Raw genomic sequence first — 25,410 nt, 5'->3', positions numbered from 1 at the left:
AGAGCCCCGCACCCCTAGTGCCTATGGGTAAGACGGCCCTGCACAAACACTTCAAAACGGGGAGAAGGTGTTCTGGTTAGGGAACTTTTTTAAAAAAAATCCAAATGTATTCTTTTTGGGGGTGCACTTCCGTTTTGAGTGCCACACTTCTGTTGTTCAGCAGCGGAGAAGGGGGTCATCATTCGTTTCCCACAGCCACGAGGAAGGGAAGCTGTGTGCCCACCAGCCAGCTGGATTGCAGGCATGCAACTCCCCCAGTGCCGCTACAGCAGGAGAGTGTTTCCTGCAGTTGCAAGGGGGGGAAGCTGCACACACCCCCGCCCGCTGGTTTGCGGGAGCGCAACTCCCCCCATGCTGCTGCGGGAGGAGCGCGCTCTAGGGTGCATTTCCCGCAGCAGCGTGGGGGGGGGGCATCTGTGTGGATCCCAGTTCAGCTACTGATTGATTGATTGATTGATTGATTGATTGACTGATTGCAGAAATGGATAAAAGCCCCCCTATCCAAACAATGACTATAATCAGTGCAGGTAAGAAAATTTTTAATTTTCATTTTTATCATCTACAATACTGTTTTATTGTACAGTACATTGTACAATAATCAATACAGTACATTGATTATTGCTTTCATTTTATGGATCAATGGTCTTGTTAGATAGTAAAATCCATGTTAAATTGCTGATTTAGGGGTTGTTTTTAAAAGTCTTGAATGGATTAATCCATTTTGCGTTACTTTCTATGGGAAAGCATGCCTTGGTTTAAGAACACATTGGTTTAAGAACAGACTTCAGGAACGTATTAAGTTCGTAAACCAAGGTACCACTGTATTTTAATAAGAAACCATCTAATTTTATGTCTTGAACAAATGAAACACAGCTACCCTTTGGAAAGTACATTAGACAAAACTGCACACAATTTAATGTGCTTATTAGGAGATCATCCCTAAAATGTTGGTTTTCATGATGATTCTTTTTAAAACAAAATTCACACTGCCGCAGAAAGGTGGGGAACTGAATCTTTGATTGGAAAATGGAGAAACCAACAGAGACAAAATTGATAGATTCACCCATCCCTAATAGTGACACACAGTCACTTTACCCTCTTCAGCTTTTAAAGCCAAAGTGATTGATGGAAATCAATCCATTTGAAACTGTTCTTTGCAGCTCACACCTACCTCTTGATTTACAGCAGGGGTTGGGAACCTTTTTCAGTCTGATTTGGTGGAAGGCAGCCAGATGTGTACAAAGGCCTAGAAAGGTTGGCATTGCCTGTTCTAGCAGATCCCAAACCTTCATACCACAACATCCCAAATCCTGTGATATCTAAATGCTTTCATGCTTGACAATTCTAAGACAGTTTCATCACAGAGCCAGTGCAGTGTATTGGTTAGAAACCAGACTAAGTTTGAAAAGACTTCAAACAGTGATAATTACATTTTAACAGTAGCCATTCACATAAAACAGTAATTGATAGCACAGACATTGGCACAACTGGGGGTTCATGGCTTGAAAACATTAGACACAATTCGGCTTCTGAAATGCTATGCAATTCTGGCCTTGAGTACTCCCTGGAAAGCTGAGAGACTAGCTGGGAAGCGTTCAGCTATTGCTGCAGGCTCCTTGGAGGACAAGCAGGACACAGACACAACAAATAAGTAATTCAAACATGTTCAAGAGCTGTTCAGGTTTTGGAGAGTTTAGAAACTGTCATGGCAGAGAAACACAAGCAGCGGGGCTATGTGGATGTTGCAAACCTGTTGGAATTCACACATTCAAATATTGGTGTAGAATTCAGCTTCAAAAAGATCTCTGTTTTTACAATTTTTGTGCTAAAGCAGGGATTAGGATTCCCCCCCCCATGAGACATATTTCCTTCTAGGCAACATACTAGGGGCTGCACGCCAGTGCTGGGTAGGGTCAGAGGTAGCTATGGTCAAAGGTAAAGCATTGGCGACATCACCTTGTCAACAAAGGTTCGTATAGTTAAAACTATGGTTTTCCCAGTAGTGATGTATGGAAGTGAGAGCTGGACCATATAGAAGGCTGATCACCGAAAAATTGATGCTTTTGAATTATGGTGCTGGAGGAAACTCCTGAGAGTCCCGTGGACTGCAAGAAGATCAAACCGATCCATTCTTAAGGAAATCAGCCCTGAATGCTCACTGGAAGGACAGATCCTGAAGCTGAGGCTCCAATACTTTGGCCACCTCATGAGAAGAGAAGACTCCCTGGAAAAGACCCTGATGTTGGGAAAGATGGAGGGCACAAGGAGAAGGGGACGACAGAGGACGAGATGGTTGGATAGTGTTCTCGAAGCTACTAGCATGAGTTTGGCCAAACTTCGGGAGGCAGTGGAAGACAGCAGTGCCTGGCGTGCTCGGGTCCATGGGGTCACGAAGAGTCGGACACAACTGAACGACTAAACAACAAAACATTGGCAAGCCTGAAGCAAAAGTGGTGGAGCAACATATATGGTTCTTACTTTTGCACACTAGATAACATTCCTACTGCCATGAGCCCCACAGTGATATCAGGATAAGGCATGGGGTTGGCAAGTCACAATGCAGGAGGAGGGTACGGGGAAGGGCTGATTGGTGGGAACCAGGGTTGAAGGAGGGGGCTCACCTTGGTGTGCCTCAACTCTAGTCACTTTGGAAAGAAGAGCAGGGATGCTGGCTCTTCTCTCTGGCCTTCCGGCAGTCTTAATGGAAATTGTGGAGAGCTATACGATGTGGGTGGCGCTGTGGATTAAACCACAGAGCCTAGGACTTGCCGATCAGAAGGTTGGCGGTTCGAATCCATGCGACGGGGTGAGCTCCCGTTGCTCGGTCCCTGCTCCTACCAACCTAGCAGTTTGAAAGCACGTCAAAGTGCAAGTAGATAAATAGGTACCACTCTGGCGGGAAGGTAAACAGCGTTTCCATGCGCTGCTCTGGTTTGCCAGAAGCGGCTTAGTCATGCTGGCCACATGTCCCAGAAGCTGTACGCTGGCTCCCTTGGCCAGTAAGGCGAGATGAGTGCCGCAGCCCTAGAGTCGTCCTCGACTGGACCTAATGGTCAGGGGTCCCTTTACCTTTATGGGTAACCAAGGGGAGAGGCAACTCAGGAGGTGGGAGTCAGAACATGGGGGTGAAGCTTCATCACTCAGGCACTATCTCTGCAGATGAGAACTGACCTATCCACACCAAAGGGCAATATGTTGCAAACATTCTTGCAAAGCGAGCATGTGTTGTGAGTGAACATGTCATGCCATTTCTTTAAAAGCTTGGTGGGTGGAGCAATGCATGGAAGCTGTTGGGACACCTTACTTGCTGCTGTCCAGTTCTGAACGCTTTGCCTTGAATCAGACCTCTTAAACTCTTGTGTCTGCTATTAAGCCTGTACAGTTACTTGCTTGAATAGTGATGTCTTTCTAACTTACACATAAGAGCCTCTGTCTATATGTGTTGGGCCTGAGGCAGGACACCTACCACCCAAAAGTCACATGCCTGCAAGACATGTAAACATCTCTCTATTGCCTTCCAGGCAAGCAAGAAACATTATCTCAGTTCAACAGCACATGTCGGAGCACTTGAGGAGGATGCAGAGCATAGTTGTTGAGGGGCGGTAGTGGCCCGAGAAGTGGGTGTGGCCTGAGCAGTATCCCAAGGGCCAGATAAGAGTTGCCTGGAGGATCACATTTGATCCATGGGCCCTTCGCCAGCCCTATGCTAAAACATAGGTTTTTAAAAACTTTGTTTCTTTTTAGAGTGGAGCACATACTGGGGCTGTGCACTGGTCTGATTTGAGTCAACATGGGATTTGTCTGCATCAGCAGCCCTGGGTCACTCTGGGTTGGATCAGACTGCATGGAGTGATCCAGGGCTGTCAAAAGATGGGTGGTCTAGTGGTGAGGAGAAGAATGAGAAGGACACCAAGGTAACCTGTGTACACCTTCTCCCACTCCCAACTACATGTTTAATTAGGGTTTTCAACCCTGATTAAATATACTGGGGGAGGGTGGAGGAAGAGGCATGTCTCCTTCCCTGCCACCTTCCATCCGTATGAATGTGCAAGGCCCCTGAATCAGATCCAGGTCGGATCAGGCCCTGAATCAGACTGGGGGCTCACATGCACAGCTGAAGTACACACATATAGTACTGATTGAGAGCTCCAATGCCCTTGCACATTACATCTGTGTTTCTACAAGCAGAGAGAAATCCCAACACCTCCAGAAACATGTAAAATGAAAACTAATAAGAAATGGTATTAATACAAAAGCACTGTAGAGTTGGCAAAATTAGGAAAGGTTCTTCAAAAAGTGGAATAAAATTTAGGTGAATGCATCACTGATAGGTAAACAAGCAAATACTCCCCCTCTCCCACTGCCACCCACTCTGCTTCCCACTCATTTCCCTCAGCATCTTCCACACACTGGGGCCAAAATTAACAGCCTCCATTTACTGGTAAAATAAAGCTTGCTGACACCACCAAAAGACTCCTCTGCCCCTCCTTCCCATCAATAATGCTAAGAGCTCCATTCCTGTATCAAAGAAGCACCATCTGCACAAGGGACGAGAGATTCATTCACAGACATGCTAATACAAACAGGCCTGCAATAGAAATATGGTTGGTGGGCTCGGGGCCAGAAGCCACCCCCACCATCCCAGCTACATTAAATAAACACATTAAAATTCTGTGCCAAGAAAAGTGAAAATCTGCAGTGGGTCCAAAATTATGCAACTTGGGCAAGTCTGCATATAAAAGTTCTTTTCTTTTAGCCATACCATAAATGTGCTACATCTGCACAGGTATTTCTGGTGGACAGTTTCTCATCCATTTTCAATCACGGACACATTCGATTTGTTGTCTGGCATACGTACTCTCTCTCTCCCTTCTTCCTTCCCTCCTTCTCATCTTATGTGAAATTTACAATTCATTTTTAAGGTGTCCCTGCCTGAAGGGCATTGACAGGAACAAGAAGAAGTTCAAGAACTGTGAAAACAAAACCCTTGGCGTTAATAAGCAGCAAGGATGCGCCGTGGAGTGGAAAGAGCAGCCAGATGTGAATAGAATGGGCTTCAGAACTTGGAAGGTTGCTTCTCAGAGGAATTTTCTCCCTCTCTAAGTCCTCAGCAATTGCTATGGCCTACCCCACTCCATCTCCTGCCAACCTAGCAGTTTGAAAGCACAAAGTGCAAGTAAATAGGTACCGCTCTGGCGGGAAGGTAAATGGCGTTTCCGTGTGCTGCTCTGGTTCACCAGAAGCGGCTTAGTCATGCTGGCCACATGACCCGGAAGCTGTACGCCGGCTCCCTCAGCCAGTAAAGCGAGATGAGTGCCGCAACCCCAGAGTCGGCCACGACTAGACCTGATGGTCAGGGGTCCCTTTACCTTTTTACCCCACTCCATTTTTCAAATCCCACCCAGAAAAGTTTGCATTTGGCGGGGAGGTGGGTCCTGATTCTCTAGGACCTTGAAAGTTCTGTTGGAGCACTGAAAGTCCCATCGCACACAAGAGTAACCTTGAATACTAGGCACCCCGCAATGATCCAAAATAGGACAACAGAGGGAAAAAGAGAGATAGGGATATGTTTGCATGCTTGGGGGGAACGCTCACATTTGCAGAAGTGCAAATAATAACAATAACACTAAAATGGGACATCTCTCTCCAATGTTGCCCAAGGAGGGCTGAGGAGGCTTGCTGGCTTCTATGAGCCACAGAAGTTTGAGTTTCTGCTGAAACAGAAATGAAGAGTGAAATGTCTTTGTTGAGGTTTTATAAGCTCGTAGGCTGGACTGCAATCCTGGAGGGCAGAATTTGGCCCCCAGGCCCTGAGGTTCCCCATCCATGGACTATGCTAATGTAGCAAGTAACTGTCCACTTATTGGTAGAGACCACTGAGTTCTATGGTACAAAGGAAATTAACTATAATTTTGGGACATGAGAGGGGGGAGCAGAACCTGCTACAGTGATATAAAACCTGCTATCAAAGGCTCTTTGTCAATCTTCAAATGCAGGTATTGAGGTGGGGAGGGGAGAGATCCTTTCAGGTGACGTTTGCTGCTCTGTGAGCGTGTGTGTGGCTCACCTCAGTTGTAAGACTGTGTAGCCGCAAAAGAACTCTGAGGCTATTCTTTTTTGCTGTTTCTTTTTTGACCCTTTAAACAAAGCCAGGCTTGTGAATGGTAAATCAAATGCCTCTCCTGCCGAGCTCTGAGCCAGGTGGAATAAAAGGCAACAATTAATATTTAAGGGGGAAATATGTTAAAGGGTGTGTGTGTGTGTCTGTGTGTGAAGGCAGATTGATTCCTGCCCTTTATGTCTTTCGTGCCAGGGTTGGATGAGAGGGAAAGAACAGAAGAAGAGAAGGAGGGGGAAAACCCTTCATACGTTCAAAGCCTGCCTACAATGGGATATTTTGAAATGCAAGGCTGTGTTTCCAGTCCATGCAGCCTGCAGCACACTTGCCCTGACTTTATTTATGACCCTTTACGCACCCTCCACCAGCAAGTGCAGCCCCAACTTAGAAAGGTTGTCATTCTTATTCACTGGAAATATTTACATTTGTTTGTTTCACTGCAAGGTCCCAGATTGGGGTGTGTGTGTGTGTGTGTGTGTGTGTGTGTGTGTGTTCATTCAATTAAAGCTACTAAAGAACATTAAGACATCACTTAAAACCATAATTAAAAACAACAATTCTTATCGTGCAGAAGTGTGGATGAAGGGGTAGGGAAACACATGATCAAAAATGACTCAACTGACCCCTTCCACCATAAGATCTAAGCTGGTCAGATGAAGATCAGGAAAGGAGATATGGCAACTAATCCGCACCAAGGCGCAAGATGATGATTTATTCAATTCTTACCTGCCTCTCACCATGACATACCAGGGCAGGTTGCAATATTTTAAGAATACAATATTAAAATCAGTTGAGACTAATTACAGTCAGGAGAATAGGATGAATAATAGAAAGATATATCTTGGGTGTCAAAGGGCAGGAGAAAAAGGTGTGTCTTCAGCATACAAAGGAAACTACATAATTAAGGTGCCAGGCACACCTCTGCAGAAAAGAGAATTCTATGGTTTAGAAGCTGCCCCAGATAATGCCCTCTCCTAGGCCTCTTCTGAGCTCCATGAGGGAAGAATTACCTTAACAACTAAACAGTCTGTACGAAAGAAGGTGCTGTTTCAGATAATTGGGGCCTGAGTCATTTACGGCTTTAAACATTCATGTGAACACATTGAATAGGGCCCAGAAGCAAACTGGCAAGCAATTCATCTGAAATAGAACCCCTGACAGCCGCTGCATTTTGGATCAGTCAAAGTTCCCAAGTCATCTTCAAAGGCAGCCACATGTAGAGCACATTGCAATAATGCAGTCTGAAAGTTACCAGAGCATGGAGTACATGTCACCAGGACCCGCCTTACCAATAAGAAGAATGAGGCAACTGCCTCAGGTGGCAGGTCGTGAGGGGTAGAATTGGAGGAGAGAGCTGAGTGTCGGTGGCGGAGCATATGCCCACGCTGCCCAGAGCAGGTGCGTTCCCAAGGGGTGAAGAGGTGCCCTCCCAGGTGCAGGATAGAGGCCCACTGATCCTGCTTCCTTCCTCTCCCCTTCCTGCTCGCCTGCCTCCTTCCCGTCCTCTCCCCTGCCTGCCTGTCTCCTCCAGCTGGGAGCACAGGGCAACGGCACACTGCCCGCCCGTGACTCCCGCGCCTACTGCCAGCCGTCAGGGGAAGGAGGGAGCTGCTGCGCCACGTTCCCGGCTGGAGGAGGCAGGCAGGCAGGCAGGGGAGAGGATGGGAAGGAGGCAGGTGAGCGGGAAGGGGAGAGGAAGGAACCAGCAAAGCAGCGCAGCAGCTCCTCCCACCCCTTCCCCCAATAGTTCATGGGAGGCGTGGGAGTCCGAGTCGCGGGCAGACGGAGCACCAAATGTCACCCCCGCTTAGGGATGACACCCGGAGTGGTGCACTCCCCCTGCACCCGCCTTCCTCTGCCAGTGCTGTGTGTGCCATGTGGTCTGCTCTTGAAACTAGCCTGTTGCCTCAAATCCAGCAGAAGATACTGCCTCATTTACAGTGTCAACATAAGATTCAATGGCCAGTACAGTGGTACCTCGGGTTACAGATGCTTCAGATTACATACGCTTCAGGTTACAGACTCCACTAACCCAGAAATAGTACCTCGGGTTAAGAACTTTGCTTCAGGATGAGAACAGAAATCGTGCTCCGGCGTCAAGGCAGCAGCAGGAGGCCCCATTAGCTAAAGTGGTGCTTCAGGTTAAGAACAGTTTCAGGTTAAGAACGGACCTCCGGAACAAATTAAGTTCTTAACCCAAGGTACCACTGTACAGCCATTTTGTATGGGAGTGGAGAATGGCACTGTCTTATCCCTTGCTCCAGGAAGCAAGATGTTTTGAGCTGTGCCTCAATTATGCCACAATCACACCTTGTATTTAAAGTACAGTGGTACCTCGGGTTAAGAACTTAATTCATTCTGGAGGTCCATTCTTAGCCTGAAACTGTTCTTAACCTGAAGCACCACTTTAGCTAATGGGGCGTCCCGTTGCTGCCATGCCACCACCATGCAATTTCTGTTCTCATCCTGAAGCAAAGCTTTTAACCCAAGGTACTACTTCCGGGTTAGCGGAGTCTGTAACCTGAAGCGTCTGTAACCTAAAGTGTCTGTAACCCAAGGTACCACTGTACATGGCTTTCCCCCAATAATTCTGGGAACTGTAGTTTACCCTTCAAAGAGCTACAGTTCTCAGCACCTTTAGCAAACTACAGTTGCCAGGATTATTTGAGGGAAGTAATGTGCTTTAAGGGATGTGGGTGGCGCTGTAGGTTAAACCACAGAGCCTAGGGCTTGCCAATCAGAAGGTCGGTGGTTCAAATCCCCGCGACGGGGTGAGCTCCCGTTGCTCAGTCCCTGCTCCTGCCAACCTAGCAGTTCAAAAGCACGTCAAAGTGCAAGTAGATTAATAGGTAAAGCTCTGGCAGGAAGCTAAACGGCGTTTCCGTGCGCTGCTCTGGTTCGCCAGAAGCGGCTTAGTCATGCTGGCCACAGGACCCGGAAGCTGTACGCCGGCTCCCTCGGCCAATAAAGCGAGATGAGCGCCACAACCCCAGAGTCGGCCACGACTTGACCTACTGGTCAGGGGTCCCTTTACCTTTACTTTAATGTGCTTTAAATGTATAGTGTGGATGCGACCATAAGCTGCTATCAGCTCTGGGCTCCTAGAGACTGGTATTCTATTATGATTGTATTCTGCAGCATGTTCTTCAACCAAAATAAACCAAAAACATTTGTGAAATAAAAAGTGATGGGATTTTTTCAGCTGGAAGTTACAGAATAAGCATTGACTGGAAATGACCACCTCAAAACTTTTGCAGGCGCAAACAGTATTGAAAGTATAATCGCATGTGATCACCCCAGCAGCATCAAACTACAAATCATTATGAATATTCAATAAATAGGATGTTTGGAGACCTGTTACTTCTGCTCCTTGATAGGTGCTCATGAAGTTTCTCCTGCACCCGCCAGTTCAGTTGGCTTAAGAACATAAGAAGAGCCTGCTGGATCAGGCCAATCGCCCACCTTAGTCCAGCATCCCATTCTCACAGAGGCCAACCATATGCCTGGGCTTGCCCACTCTAAGGCTTCATTTCTTAGATAAGATCCATCAGGGTCCAGCCACTCCCAGCAAATTCCAGAAACATGGAATGGAAACTGCAGCTTTGGAGAGGCCTCTTCCACTCACGTCCTGCTTACAGGTTTCCTCCTGGGGCATTTGATGGCCACTGTGATGACAGAAGGCTGGACTAGATGGGTCTTTGGTCTGATCCAGCAGAGCTCTTCTGATCTTCCTGCAGAGATAATTACACTCTGCATGTGCTTGGGAGCTCTTTCCGCAGTTACAACTTCACCTCCTCAAAGTTCAGCCACAGTACTGAAAACAGATTAAGAGACCAAAACCCAGCAAGCCAAATTAAATCATTGTCTTCTTCTTTTTCCTCCCCCAGCCTGTAATTACAGCCAATAAATGTCAAGCATTTCGAACACTGGTTCTTAATGCTTGGCAACAAAGACACAGGCCTGGTGTTCAATAAATTCTCTTTTTTAAAAAAGGAAGGAAAAAAATCTGCCCTTAATGCTCCTCTCCATCCATTATTCAGCAGCCCCTAGCTGATAATGAGATCTAAAACCGACCTTTAGGTTTTTCTGAGTTCTACCTTTGATCCTTGGGTGATCATTATCTTTGTGCCTTAAGTTATGCAAGGCAGCACTCTCGCCCTCAGTACCATTTTGCTGAGGCTGTACCATTTATGTGTTACAGGAAGACAAGCAGAGTCAAAGCTGACCCAGGACATCCTGGTGCCCAGAGCTAGGAAATCTGAATAGTTTCGTTCCTCACTTCACGCAAATTAACATGGGATGAAATCCATGGGGAAGTTCTCTTGCAACACACGCACACAATTGAAATGAACAGGAGCTGCACAAGAGCACTCCCATTCTTTTTGAAATCCTTCACAGATTGTGTTCCCTTGATCAGGATCAGTCCCTCTGCCATTCAGGCATCTTAAATAGGACCCCAAATTTTTGTCAACTTGCCTTCATGCAGCCGAGTTTGTGGCAGATTGATGAATGGTGCGAAAAACAAATGAATGGCTGGGCATGTCCTATGGCAAGCTTGTCAGAAGCCATGTGCCTGCTGCCCTGTGGCAAGTAAGGTTTGCCTCCAGTTGGAGAAAGTTTTTTGTGAACTGGATGGCTTTTCCCCTTTTTATTTCAGGCAATTCAGTACCTCTGAAAGAACTAGCTTAAGCACATGTGTAGACAGGCAGGTTAGTAATTCTTTTTCCATGGGCTCATAGCTTTTATAGATTGATTTGCAAGACTGTTGCATTACTTAATGAGGTATTAATAGCGCTCCTTGAAAGTAGTGCATAAAACAGGCATAGGCAAACTTGGCCCTCCACATATTTTGGGACTACAATTCCCATCACCCCTGACTACTGGTCCTGTTAGCTAGGGATCATGGGAGTTGTAGGCCAAAAACATCTGGAGGGCCAAGTTTGCCTATGCCTGGTATAAAGCAGTAACTTCATAAACATGCCTCTATTTACCAGCTCCATCAAGAAAAATAGTTCATTATTATTAGCCTTCTAATTTCACAACAGGAAAAGTGAAGCAAAGCAAAGAATGTCACACACATACACACACACACACACACACACACACACACACACGTATCAGTTTCATAGATGTCTGAATACTCCCTTGTCACTCATAATAAAGTTGTCCTGCAGACACAACATCTGAACTCAGGAGCACAGGAAGCTGCTTATAATGAGACAGACCCCGGTCCATCTAGCTCAGTATTGACTACACGTACTGGCAGCAGCAGCCCAGGGTTTCAGACAGGGGGTATTCCCAGCCCTAGCTGCTTTATCCCTGAGCTGCAGCAATTCCCCTCAATGTCTTTATTGAACTAGCAAAGAGCTTGACAGTGGGATGGACTAAGTTTTTCCATAAAAATGGAATTGTTTATGGTGACCTCAGTGCTTTAAGTATTTATTTATGTGAAATGATATGGCCAGACCTAAGACAGCTTAACAGGAACACAAGAAGCTGTCTTCTACCATGACTGACAGAGGTTCTCCAGGATTTGAGGCAGGAGACCTTCTCAGCTCTACTTGGACATGATGCCAGGGATTCAGCCTGGAGCCTTCTGCTTGGAAAGCAGATGCTCTGCCATGGAGCTACAGCCCTTTCCCACATCCAGCATGGGCTGAAGTGCCCACAAAGAGGTGGAAATACAAATAAGCAGATAGAAAACCAGAACTGGGCTGGTTTCACACAACTATATTCTACACTGTAAGGTTAACATGAATTGGCTTTCCCATGAGCTTTGAAGCATTGATTTAATTATATAAAGCACCACTGGTATATGGTACTTTACAGAGTACAAAAGGATAAGACCCTGCCCCAAGGAGCTTTCAAGCTAAAATCTGATACATAAGGAAACTGAAAAAGGGAAGCAGGAGTGAACAGAGAAGCCATCTGCCGTTGTTTCAGGCACAGGTGCTTAGGCTTGGCCAAGGGCTGATCTTGCAAAATCAGTCAGTGTGTCCAAACTCAACAAAACCTAGTTCCATTTTATTCATTCATCTCACTTTTCTTTACAGTAGCTCTACATGGGTACCTGAGGCAGATCTCCCATCAAAGCACTGACATAGACTTTCTTTGGCTCAGCAAAATGACTGCACCAGGTACACCCCTGTTCTGCTGCTGTTTTCTTTTTTAAATATAAGTTTGTCCAGGGCAGGACAAGTTTTGTATCTGCACTTGAACTGAAGTATTAAGACGACTGGTTAAGCATGTCAAAAATATACTGGGGAAAGATCACTGTGTCTGTTATATACCCTGCTTCCCTCCCAAGCATAGTCCTCCCTTTCATTTTACCTTGTCAGCAACACTATGAGGTAGGTTAGGCTGAGAGATAGCGACTGGCTGAAGATACCCAGTGAGTGGGGATTTGAACCTGGTTCTTCCCAGTCCTAGCTGAACACCAACCATACTTTGAAAACTCATGGCAAGAATCCCCGGAACTGTAAGTTTGTTAAGGGTGCCGGGAATTGTAAATCTGTAAGGGGTAAACTACAGATCCTGATATGCTTTGGGGGAAATCTGTTTGAAATTTATGGTGTGTATATCGCTTTTCAGTGAGTGAGAGGCAGGTAAGATAATGTCTGTATGCCCTGGGCTTTACGTTAGCATGCACAAAACACTAATGCTTTTGCATAATGTGTTAGACCTCAACCAGGCAGGATGGTTAAATGACACTAGTGGGAAAAGCACCTACCTAACTTACCTCCCAGTACCACTCAATGCATGTTCCCATAAAGGAGACAATACAGTTAGTCGAAAGGGCCAGCAACGCTTTATCTTTAATGAAGGCCCTGATGACTTTAGTCAAGGTCAGACAGAGTTAAAATCAGGAGCACAACACAAACTATTAGGTACATCAGTAATAACAGTAGGGGAAGCTATCCTATGCCCAGACTACCTCCCTGCCAAGGGGAGCAAACGAAGCTGCCTTATACTGAGCCAGGCCATCTAACTCAAAGTTTTCTACAATGATTGACAGTGCAAAAAAAGGTTTTCCTCATAACGTGCTACTTGGAGATCTCAAGAGTCTGAACCCAGGACTTCAGGATCCAAAACGCATGCTCTACCACTGAACTATGGCCCTCCCCCTTCTGTCCGTATATCATTTGTTTGAAAGGTTTGTGAAATACAAATATGAATTCCACCCCCCCCATTTTAAACCAATCACTTACCCTCCACTTATTTTAATAGACAGTGTTGTGCCTTTTGAACATAAGAAGATGCCTTTTACTTAGTCAGACCATTGGCCTATCTGGCCTAATATTGCTTACACTGACTGGCAGCTGCTCTCCAGGATTTCAGATAGGAATCTTTCCCAGCTGCACCTGAAGATACCATTATGGGGGCAAAAGGGCCATAGGTTGGTAGAAGAGAATCTGCTTTACATGCAAAACAGTCCCAGGTGGAATCCCTTGCAACTCCAGGTACAGCTGGTAAAACCCCCAGTCTGAAGCCATGGAGAGCCACTGTCCATGCTGACAATATTGAGCTAGATAAGCCAATGGCCTGACTCAGTACAGGACAGTTTCCTACTGAACCTGGGACTTTCAGCAGGCAAAGCAAGTGATGTATCACTCACTCATGGTCCCTTCTGAAAGAATGGGTTGTATCCGACTACTGAAAATAGACCCACTGAAATTGATAAACTTAAGTTAGTCATGTATTTTCATTTAAATGGGTCTACTCTAACCAATGTTGTACAGAACCCATTCATTTCAATTACTTTTTTAAATACAACCCAATATCTTGACTTACCCTACCCTCTTCATACAGCTGTGTGTCTGATCTTGAGGATCCTTAAGACACATTAGTTTCACTTTGACAGCTCTTGCTATGAGAAAATATAAATACTTCTACTCACATGAGTGCAAAATTTCTGGGGCGGGTTCCCGCAGGTGATTCCTGATGGCTCCACTCGTACTGTTGCGTATTCCTTCATGGGCACGGCCCTGGGTTGGCAAGCGTAAAATTCCCACATTGGCCCATTGTCTGTGGTCACCCAGGATTTGCAGATGTCATACTGTCCCATGACCAGTGGGAGGCAGTGCAATAAGAAAGCAGCGTGGTGCAGCATGGCAGCTGTGACTAAGCGCAAGGATCCTGGGCAAAGGAGATGCCTAAAGTTTTGAGCAAGGCAGATCCTGGCAAGGGGAGGCTTTCGGGATCAGCATGGAAACTCCACATCTAATACAAACAGCAAACACTTAGGAGGTCCAGGTGATGACGCTTGAAATGCGTGTTTAGGCAAGAAGAAAGTCTCTGTTACAGCCAACACATTTCTAGATGAACTTGTTCAGAGAATTTGGGTAAACCTTTCCAGGCCTGCTGATCAGTCATCAAAAGTCTTCCTTAACTTCAGTGTGTGTGTGTGTGTGTGTGTGTGTGCACGCGCATAAATGATCATCCAAATCAGTGTGAAAATATCTAGAGGTGACTCTCCTCAATCAATCGATAGAACTATCGAGTTCTGATTCTATGACAAAATTTGATCAGTGGGGGGGGGGAGTAGAAGGAGGCAATGCAGTTGGGGCTAGATCAAGTTTTCTTCAATCTTATTTCCTCATCTGCTACAACATGAAGCTTTCTAAAGTGCTTTGAAGCTGCAATATGCTTTGTTTTATTTTAAAGAAAAAAATATTTTATGTAAAAAAATAATGTAGCATGATATGGAACTTGGAAAGGGCATTAATCAAATCTTTGGGAGTACAATTTCCTTGAAAGTAAGTGTGTGGCTCAAGAGAAATTTGACTTGGCAAATTTGTCCACTGTTTACGGAGCTGTGGCCTATCTATTTTTTAAAACAAAAAACAAAAATTGGATATATCTGTGGGTGTTTTCTGGTGTGCTTTTGTCTTCTTTCAAGAGAAGGGAGGCACTCATAGAAAACTACTGCTGGCTTCCACCAACTTTATCGCAAAGTATCCAAAGCTTCCGGCTACAGACTGAGGATCCTCCTGAGTTTTTCTTGCTTCTCCTTGACGACATAAGGAGGAAGCAGCTAACTCCTTCACGAAAACTGCCTGAAACCACAACAAAAATTGAAAAAGTCAAACCTGCAAAAGAGAGTTCCCCACAGAATGTTTTAAGGGAGAGCGTAACTCTCAAGGTTGTTAACATTATATGTGGGTTATGCAAAGGCTTTTCTCAGAATTGTCACATCTCTGTTACCATAAACAGACAGATGGAAAAATTGCAGCCCCTAAAGAAACAGAAGAATGGACCATGAACAGGCAAGACAAGGCATGGAGGCCAGACAGGAAAATGGGTAAGTCTTAAAGAGCCAAGCTAAATAAATAACATAACCAGACAAACAGAGGCACAGTCCAGCCTCCATGCAGAGGATTTATTTGAACAATGAAATTTAATAAAAAACAATTTGAAGGACTAATCATATTTAAGGCTCTCCTAATACACAAAGAGCAGTGACCTCTCCCGTTGTTCACTGGACTTTAATTCAACATCTCTGCAGTCTTGCCCACTCCCATTCCAATAGAGCCATTATAAAAATATGAAAAATAACAACCCAAAAACCCTCAATCATAAATCAAAATGACTAAGAACAAAACACACATATGAACACTCACATTGCAAAGCCAAAACTGCTCCCACACAAACACACACACACAGACACAAAATCCCATTGCAGATTCTACAAAGTACGGTGGCATTTGAAGAAAACCTTGATTGCAGACTAAATTTCCCATCCCTTCTACAACTTCTCAACCCTATGAAAAGACCACTTGAATAAGATATGCAGAGTATTTATTTATTGGTTAGTCTACATTTTTCTATGCAAAATCTTCAGTTACATCTCCATGCACATCAAGGGAAGAGGGGGGGGGGAGAAGGAGAGGGGAAATGGCACACCTATTCAGTAAGCATGCTTTTTCTCCCCTTTAAAAAATAATAATAAAAGGCTGAAAGCTAACCTGATCAAGATAGTCAGATAAAAAAGCAAGACCCGTCTTCTCTGCTTTGCCCTCTAGCTGTTTAGAGGCACCTTTCTGAACTGCGTTGGCCCAGAATAAACTCCCAAAGAAAGATAGTCTGGTTGCTATTTTTAAAGTCATGAGTAAATTGGGGGTGGGGAGGAAATAATGAAGCAAAGTGAGACAGAAATTGTTCTACAAGCCTTGCTGACATCATCTCTGCCTTTTCAGTGATTTTTTTAAAAATGCAACAATTTCCTTATCACATCAGATTTGTCATGAGCTGTGATAACATAAGAGGCGTAATAGTTTTGTCATCCCAAACCCACATTTAGTTTTGGATTGGGCCTGGGGATGGTGGCAGAGAGTTGTAAATGGGGAAAACATGCTGACAAACTGACAAATCTATTTTCAGAAATGTAGAAATATCAAAATTTTACACTGGAGCAGGTTGACAGGAAAGGAAAGGAAAGCAGGAAAGGCATCTATAATATCAGTTGCTATGTTGCTACATTTGTTAAATGCTACACATTCCCAGCAGACAATAAAAAACTGATTTGGTGTGTATTCGTGGAAAGCCAAAGAGGCAAGCTGTCTCATTATTAAATTTCGCATTTCAATATCACAGGTGTTTTGTGGAAAGAGCTTGCCAGCATTGCCTTCAAAGAATATGGTATTGGGTCATTTTTTTCTTTTAAAAAAAGAAAAAGGTCTGGAACTAATAGCTTGGCTAAGGTTGGGTTTCAGTTCCTACTGCAAAAATATAAATCTTCACCTGATATTTATTAAGAAACTGCACTTCCCAGGAAGAGCAGAATCAATGCCTTTATTTTCTTTTAAGAGTACAAGGCAGTCACAGGGGACTGATAGCCAGCCCCACAAAATTAGATTTTATCTGGGTATCTGGACTTCCTTCTTTTTTCTTTTATTGGATTAACATGCTTCTGAAATAAAGAGGCAACCCAGAGTTACAATGCCCTGCTGGGGAATTAAGTGCAGAAAGTAAACTTGATTGTTCCACCAGGCAATTAAATGTAGTCTTTCCCAGAAGTGGTACTTTTAAAAGAAAGGGGGAAAGTCTGAGTATGAAACAGATTGTAGAAGAATCTGTTTGGGGGAGAGGTTTGGCAGGAGTTGGGTACTTATTTTGGGGCGTACCCCTATCCTCTTCAAACAGATTGTGTTGTTTTAATCGTCTTTTTTTTTTAAAGTTAGAAAATAAGTCTGAAATGTGCTACACAGAAGAGATATAGACACAGTAATAAAATGTTTAACAGCTCAGAGAAGGAATTATGTTCCCAGGAGAAGCAACAAAACTTTCATTCAGAAGTAGCTGCCATCCTCAATATATTTCTAGTCCCAGAGTGTTCCATGTTCCCTTCCGTAAATCCAGTTCCCTTTCCAAACTGATGTTTTACATGCAGATATTTCAAGGACTCAGGTTAGAAAACAGGAAATAAGATGTCATACAATTGCCCCTTGCTTTGCACGAACTTATTTTGGGGGTCTTAAAATCAATTGGGGATGACATCACTCTCTGGCAGAAGATGGAGAGATCTGCAAGTAACTTCACTTGTGTATGAGAAGGCTCTGACAAGGAGCCTGAAAAAAGTTAAGCATTGTGGGAGGGAGCATATTGTGGAGAGACAAATTAAGTTCTTTGCAAATTAAAAGCCAAGTGGCAAAACACTTTACAGACCATGTCTTTAAAACTTGCACCCGGAGGTGAAGCAGCAGACACAGCAAACTGTAGGGAGCGGATGGATTTCAGAAAGTTATGTCCAATCAATCAATATTAATATGAGGGGTTTTTTAAAAGTCCATGCGTATCTCGTTCCCGGTCCTTATAATTTTGTAAATAATTTTAGCATATGCATGGAGCAAAGCACACTTTAGTCACAGAGAAATATTGGGCAGGGGGAGTGAGAAAGAGGGGTGGGATGTGCAGGATGTTATCAGGAGGGTGAATCCTAATTTATTTACTGTTAGGAAAAGGAGAAGGAGAAGAAAAAGTTGAATCCAGTGAAGTTCTACCCAGTATAGAGCCACTGAAATTTATGAAAACCTTAGTAAATTGTGCCCATCAATTTCAGTGGGTTTCTGCTGAGTAGGATTAACACTGGATACGACCTAATAATAACAATAGATTAAATGTGAACCGCTGGGTAGTCTAGTCAAAATGCAGATGAAAAGGCCGGCTGAGAAGAGAAAGTCAGAAGGTGGGGAGGGGGAGAGACCTGTAACTAAACACCATACAGATTGCTTTGACTCCTGAGTGCCTTTTGCTCAGAGGCAAAAGAAAAGTAGCCCTAGATGAAGAAGTCAGCCGCGAGAACCGGGAAGGGCTAATAATAAGAGGGTGCTTTCAGAAGAAAATAGTGAGAGCCATAAAAGCAAATAAATAAATAAAATACAATACGATACAAAGCCTGCCGCATCTCCACCCGGAGGAGCCGCTTGTTAGGTAACTTTTCCTCCCTCTGCTAAACAGCGGCGGCGGCGGCGCTTGGGAATTTCCCTGCTCGCCTGCCCGGGAGTGCTAAAGAACAGCTCCTTCGCTGGCGGCGGCGGCGGCGGCGCCTCCCGTCCCACCCCAGGTCCCCTCACGCCCTGCTGGGGCTGGGGATCTGCTTGGCTTACCGGCATCCGCAGCTCCTGTAATCCGGCGCAGTGACGGAGCAGAGAGAAAGGAGAGAGAGAGAGAGAGACCCAGATCGAGGCGGCGCGCAGGGCGGAGGGATGGATGGCTTCCCTGAACGCAAGGCAAGCCCTAGCCTCGCTCGCTGCCTCCGGGGTGCCCTCGGGAGCCCAGCGCGTCCCGCCCGCGATCTGGACGCCGTTGGGGGATCCTCGCCCCCCTGCAATACACAAAGTTGTGTACGAAGCGAACTGCCCGGCCAAGGGGAGTCGGGGTGGGAAGGAGGCGAGAGAAGTCCCTTTCCTCCCTTTCCTCTCTCCTCCTCTCTCTTCTTCTCCTTCCTCTCGCTTTTTAAAATCTCCGCTTCCTTCCTTTGGGCTTCCAAAGCGAGGTCTGGGTACGATGGCAGCGCCCGGGAGGGTGGATGGAGAGAGGAGCCAAGTTCAACTTTTTCCTTTCGGAAAGAAAACGCCCCACCAGAGGATCCCGCTCTCCTTCATCCCCTTCGCTCCCCACCCGGCGCTCCCCCTCCCTCCCCTCCCGGGTCGGTCTGGGGAGGGTTTTACACACACACACACACACACACACACACAGCGCAGATAAGAAGCCTTGGCTCTCCTTTGCTCAGCCTCTCTGCGGGCAGGACGGCTCCGATCCCCCTCGCTGGCACTCAAGGGCGGGTAGATGATGGATGCAAAGAGAGGGATGGATAGATAGCTGGCATCTCTCTCTCTCTCTCTCTCTCTCTCTCTCTCTCTCTCTCTCCAAGTTCAGGCACGGAGCCTCAAATCCTTTTGGCCATCACTTTCAATCACCAGCAGAGCTTTTATCCCCGCGCCTGATTCAGGCTGCGTAACTTCCTCTGTGTTGCCTTCACACACCACGCACCATCCCACCCGGCCGGGCGCTCTTAAAGGTGCAGCCGGGAAGGAAACGCAGCCATGGCAGGGCAAAGGGGGGGGGAGGGGCCACGGTGCGAGAGAGGGAGAGAGAGCGCTTGTAAGAAAGAAAAAAAAAGGAAAACAGAAGTAAATCCCAAAGGAGGAGAAAAAACGTAAAAGCAGGACAAGCCGCGTCTGGTTTTTTCCTTGTTGAAGAAGCTCTTCAGCCCATGCACCTTCATTTGGCCAGAACAGCCCATTCCCCGCACAGGACCCCCGCCTGCTGCCGCAGGTTAGAGAGCTGTAGGTCCCTTTGAGGACATCAAGAGGATGCTCTCCTGTGGCCCCTCCAGATTTTGTTGGACTCTAACACTCCCATTAGCCTGGGCCAGTAAGACCAATGGTTAGGGATTGTGGAAGTTGACGTCCATAGGGCACCAGGTTGGGAGTCTGCCCCAGAAGGAATCTTGCCAGTAAGTGGCACCCCTGTTACAGAACAGTCTCCCCAGAGAATCTCACCTGGCACCATCTTTGGGTGCCACCTACAGCTTTAAGTTCTCCCAGGTCATTAAAAAAAACAATACCTCAAGTCTCCATTTTAAAATATGTGTTTTAACTTTGGATTAGGGTGAGTTTTCTTTTCTTCTTGTACTTGCTCTGATTTCATAGTTTCATGTTTTATTTTGTATTTAAATTCATTTAAATGCAAATTGTTCTTATTGTTAATTTTTTTAAAAAAATAAAAGTTATTTTAAAAAATAAAAATGCAAATTGTTTGCATAGTCATTTACTGCAAATGTTATCAGGGTAGGATACAAATAGTATTAATGAAATAAACAAGCCAAGTAATTAATTAATTAATGCATAAGATCCAGGTGCTAGCATCACAAGGGGACAGACCAAATGTCCATTTGCTGGACCCCATTCTAGTCCAACACCCTGTCCTCTTACAATATCACTTATATCCCCCCTTTCCTCCAAACAGCTCACAGAATTATACACAGCTTGTCGCTTCTTCCACTCTGTTTTCACCTGGCACAATTTTCTGGAAACAACTACACTAAAATTCTATCTATCTATCTAACCATCCACCCATCTTTAAAATTTATATTCTGCTTTCTCGTCATTAGAAAACAAAGAGACTTAAAAATCAACTATTAAAGCAATGACCATCAAATTATCAAATCAATAAGAAAAAACAAGGCAGGAAGTAATGGAAACAACCAGAAAGCAGGACATATGGTGCCTGCAGGCTGGCAGTATTTTGCAGGAGGGATTCAAGCACATACTGCAAATTTAAAGGTAAAGGGACCCCTGACCAGTCACGGATGACTCTGGGGTTGCGGCGCTCATCTCGCTTTAGTGGCCGAGGGAGCCGGCGTACAGCTTCCAGGTCATGTGGCCAACATGACTAAGCCACTTCTGGCGAACCAGAGCAGCGCACAGAAATGCCGTTTACCTTCCTGCTGGAGCAGTACCTATTTATCTGCTTGCACTTTGACATGCTTTCAAACTGCTAGGTTGGTAGGAGCAGGGACCGAGCAACGGGAGCTCACCCCATCGCGGGGATTCGAACCGCTGACCTTCTGATCAGCAAGCCCTAGGCTCTGTAGTTTAACTCACAGCGCCATCTGTGTCCCTACTGTAAATTTAGATTTGCACAATTAAAGTGGATTAAACCATTCTCTTGCTCTGGCATAACAAATGCATTTTTTAAAAAACTACAGATTTTTTTGCAGTTTGGAAAGTGACAGGGAAATGCATGAGGTGTGTGGTGAATGAATGATGAATGGGAGGATGTTTAAGCAGCCCATAAGGAAATCAGGATGAATGCAGAACAAATGTTCCTTATCATCTTAAGTTCCCCACTAACAAATCACAATGAATGCTGAATAAAGACTAGACATAGTCTAATGTCCACATAAGCTGGAAGCAAACCAGGATGAATGCTGAATAAAGAGGACATCTGAAGGAGGCTACAACCCATCAAAGCAACACAAAAGAGGGCAAACAGCCCATTCATAGTTGTAATAGGGATAGACAAGCACCAGTGTTCTATGCATGTGTTTCTACACATGTGTAACTGAGATAACGTCATAATGCTTCCTCCCCTTCCATCCCTTTCCTCTGGTCTTTCTCTGTCCTGGGCTAGTTCAGTGTTAATAAAGTACATTAAGTGTAGGCAAGGCCAGAGAAGCGCTTCACCAAAGGCACAGGGAAAATGTATTCCATTTGCCTCCACTGCTGGAGTCTCATATATCACATTGCAGGGATAGCCAAGCCAAGGCAACTCAGGAAATGCTTTAAGATCCATTTGATGTTCAAGGAAAGAGAAAGAAAATTCCTGATCTTTATCAGCTCTGGGGAAGGAGGCAAGCACAAAAACAGGAGGGGGAGAGCTTTTAGAGGCAGAGTCTATAATTAGCAACCCATCAGATGTGAAATTTGTCTTTCTACTCATTAAAATGAAGACTTGTTTTGAGATGGATGTTTTGTTGCTGTTTTGCTCCAGTGGCATATCCACATCCAGTCTTGAGGACTGTAATATTCCCACAACTTTTCTGTCCAACAAACATTTTAAACAACTTCTCCAAATGGAGTTGCTCCAAGGCATTTTGGTGGAAAACATCTAAATGGTACTCCTTTCCTAGGGACAGATGAAACTGTCATTTTTCGTTTCTCTTGTTTTCCCAGTCTTAAAGTTTGCCACATTTCCACATCAGTTTGCAGCAAAAAAAAAAAGTCCTCATAAATATCTGCCAGACTTTTTAGTGTGCTGCATTTCTCCTAATATACACAATTTAGGTGCAATTTTGCCTGATACACACATTTTTGAAAGCAGTGTTCCTAATAAAAAAAAATTATGATATAATCAGCAATAGATGCATATTTATTGCTCACTTGCCCCTAATATATATGAATTTTGTACATTTCTGTGGTTGGAGAACCACATCACAAAATTTAGAAAGGTGCAAATTTCGGAAACATATTTGCATTTTGCTTCACATATAGTTTAAAAAAGTGCAAATGTGGGAGGTTTGTATTAAAAATGGAACCAAATCCCACCCGTGCCCCAATCCCTCCTCTTCCCTCCTTCTAATTCACATGTGGCCTAATCTATATGTTTTCCAGCTAAAGTCCCAATTGAAATGAAAGGGGGCTTTCCCTTATTTCAATGGTGTCAATAGATTGTGCCCTGTGTGTCTGATTAGAATGCTGCCTTTAAGGGTACCCACAAGGGACAAGCTGTGTCACTTTGCCTTGCAGCAGAATTGCCCCTTCCTCTCTGCTGTTACTTCTCTAGCACTCTTTTGCTTTACACCACCCAGAGGGATCTTTAGACATGGATTCCACTGGTAACAGGTTTCACTAGTAATAGGAATGAAATTGAGTTAACACGGAGAGACATCTATCCATTCAGCAACAATACTGTCATGAACCTTAAGGCATGACTCTTAAGATTCCTGTTGATAAGAAGCAGCCTTCCTTATGAAGGGAAATAAGATGCAGTTCACTCCGAGCCCATATGTTCTGACTCCTTTAGGGATGGCCGACACAGTGGGGTGGCCCATTGTAGGAAGCAGCCTAATAATACCAGGGTCAGACTCTTTGTTCACATAGTACAGAATTGTCCACTCTGATTATGGCTAGCTATTCTCTGGAGTATCAGGCAGAGAGTCTCCCATCACCTCCAATATAATCCTTATAAACTGGAGATACTAGGAACAGAACCTGAGACCTAGCTCAGTGGCAGAGCATTGGTGTGCATGCAGAAGGCCTCAGCTTCAATATCCTGGAAGGACTAGTCCTATGAACTTCTACATGCAGAGCAATTGCTTTAACACTGAGCTATGTCCCTTCCCAGCGTGAAATAAATCCTGGTTTTGCAGTCTGCAAAAATATCAGTGTGTGTGGTTGTCACATAATGGGACATGGCCAGTGAGTTGAATTTGTCTAGGCCTGCCGTAAGGTGTACTTGATTGTTATTAAAGGATAGATCCTTCTATCTTCTCTGGATCAGACTCCACCTTAGTTGGAAGGGCCATCAGCTGGTGTTGAACATTTAAGAGCCTGCTATTCTCACAATAGACCATCAATTGCCTGTGAGAAACCGACAAGCAGGATTCGCACACAAGTACACTTCCCCCTCCTGTGGTTTCGAACAACTGGTACCAGGGATTCTTGGAAAAAATGAATCCTAAATTGCACACTCAAATCAGTGGTGTGTGTGTGTTCCCCTCACATCAATTCTTGCTCAAAACCACAGCTTTTTGAGCCAGGTGCACATTCATTTTAATGGAGATGATAGGAATGGGGAAGATTTCTAGGTTAGTAGCTGAAAAACATGTTCATAATGAGTGAAGTAATTGAATAAATGCTGACAATTTGATGTGGAAAATGCATAATCAGCTAGCTCTACAAGACGGTTGAGTTATACTTTTTCTCCTTCCTTCCTGCTTTCCTTCCACTTTCTCTCTCTCTCTCTGCACTGGGATGAACATTTATTCTCTACTGAGCAGGTGATCTGCTCAGCTAAAAAGCAGCCAGGGGCAGGGAGGGAGGAGAAACCTGGATATTTATACAGACACACAGACACACACACACTTCCCTCCAGTGTTCATGCGCCAGTTCCCAAATAATTGACCCAGTTATGAATATATTCTGTGCACATCATGGGAGTGTGTGTGTACACACACACACACACACACACACACACAACCCCCCCCCCCTTGCTCAACACCCTCCCTAGTTTTTAGGTGAAATCCAGTGGAATGCCTTCTCCACAAATTGGCACATGAGAAGAGTAGCAGATTGGGTGGCGGAAGGTGGGGAGAAGCCATTCAAACTCTTTTCACACAGTACAGTGTACCTCGGGTTAAGTACTTAATTTGTTCCAGAGGTCCGTACTTAACCTGAAACTGTTCTTAACCTGAAGCACCACTTTAGCTAATGGGGCCTCCTGCTGCCGTCGAGCTACTGCCGCATGATTTCTGTTCTCCTCCTGAAGCAAAGTTCTTAACCTGAGGTAATATTTCTGGGTTAGCGGAGTCTGTAACCTGAAGCATATGTAACCTGAAGCGTATGTAACCCGAGGTACCACGGTACTAATATTTCAGATCCCATACTTTTGAAACCAGAAGCAATCACTCAGGCAATCAACGGTTAACAGCACCTATGGGTATGCTTATTCACCCAGTGATCCTGAAGCTGTGTACCACAGAGAACCTGGATGCCCTACGTGCGTGAAAAAGCACATGTTTTGCATGAAGAGGGACCCAAGTTCAATCCTTGGCATCTCCAGTTTGGGAATATGCCTCTCTGGAACCCTGGAAGACCCTGGTCAGTGTAGGCCATGCTGAGATATTTGGGCCTGTGGTGTGGCTCTGTATAAGGCAGCTTCTCATGTTCCTAAATGATTTACTAACATCTGAATTAAGGCTGGTCTGTTTGTGTGTTTCATTCCCATATTTTTGTCCTAATCTTCATCCATGGAGCTAGGGTAGCATACATGATATTGTTATAAGTTTGTGGGTGCCAGAGTTCCTCGATTTAGTAAGTGTTATAAATTAATCAATACTTGAATTAGAATATATGCAATATAAATTGTAATGTAAGAGTCAAAGTACGGGTGAGCACTGGTGGAGGGAAAAGACACTATGTGGGAAAGGTGGGTGTAATCTTTTTTCTAATTTTTGATTGTAAGTTTGTGTAGTGGTCCTATCTTCCTTCCTTTGTTTCTGTATATGTATATGAATGTTGGATTTTCCTTGTTTGTAAATAAAAACTAAAAACTAAATACAGTGGTAC

General features: G+C 44.8%; 1 protein-coding gene across 1 annotated transcript in view; it reads right to left on the bottom strand.

Annotated features, from left to right (window-relative positions):
• The window catches only part of NTNG2 (netrin G2), a 126,062-nt gene extending 106,424 nt beyond the window's left edge, over nucleotides 1-19,638 (bottom strand). The window contains exons 1-2 of the mRNA XM_053373512.1: nucleotides 18,724-19,638; nucleotides 14,016-15,174 (exon numbers count right to left, since the gene is read on the bottom strand). Coding sequence (XP_053229487.1) covers nucleotides 14,016-14,228 — 213 coding nt within the window. The 5' untranslated portion in view covers nucleotides 14,229-15,174; nucleotides 18,724-19,638. The remainder of the gene's footprint in view (nucleotides 1-14,015; nucleotides 15,175-18,723) is intronic.
• Nucleotides 19,639-25,410: the final 5,772 nt, after the last annotated feature.

This window comes from Podarcis raffonei, chromosome Z (assembly GCF_027172205.1).
Source record: "Podarcis raffonei isolate rPodRaf1 chromosome Z, rPodRaf1.pri, whole genome shotgun sequence".
Lineage (NCBI taxonomy): Eukaryota > Metazoa > Chordata > Lepidosauria > Squamata > Lacertidae > Podarcis > Podarcis raffonei.
The sequence above is the reverse complement of the archived record's forward strand: the minus strand, read 5'-3'. Positions and strand labels throughout refer to the sequence as shown.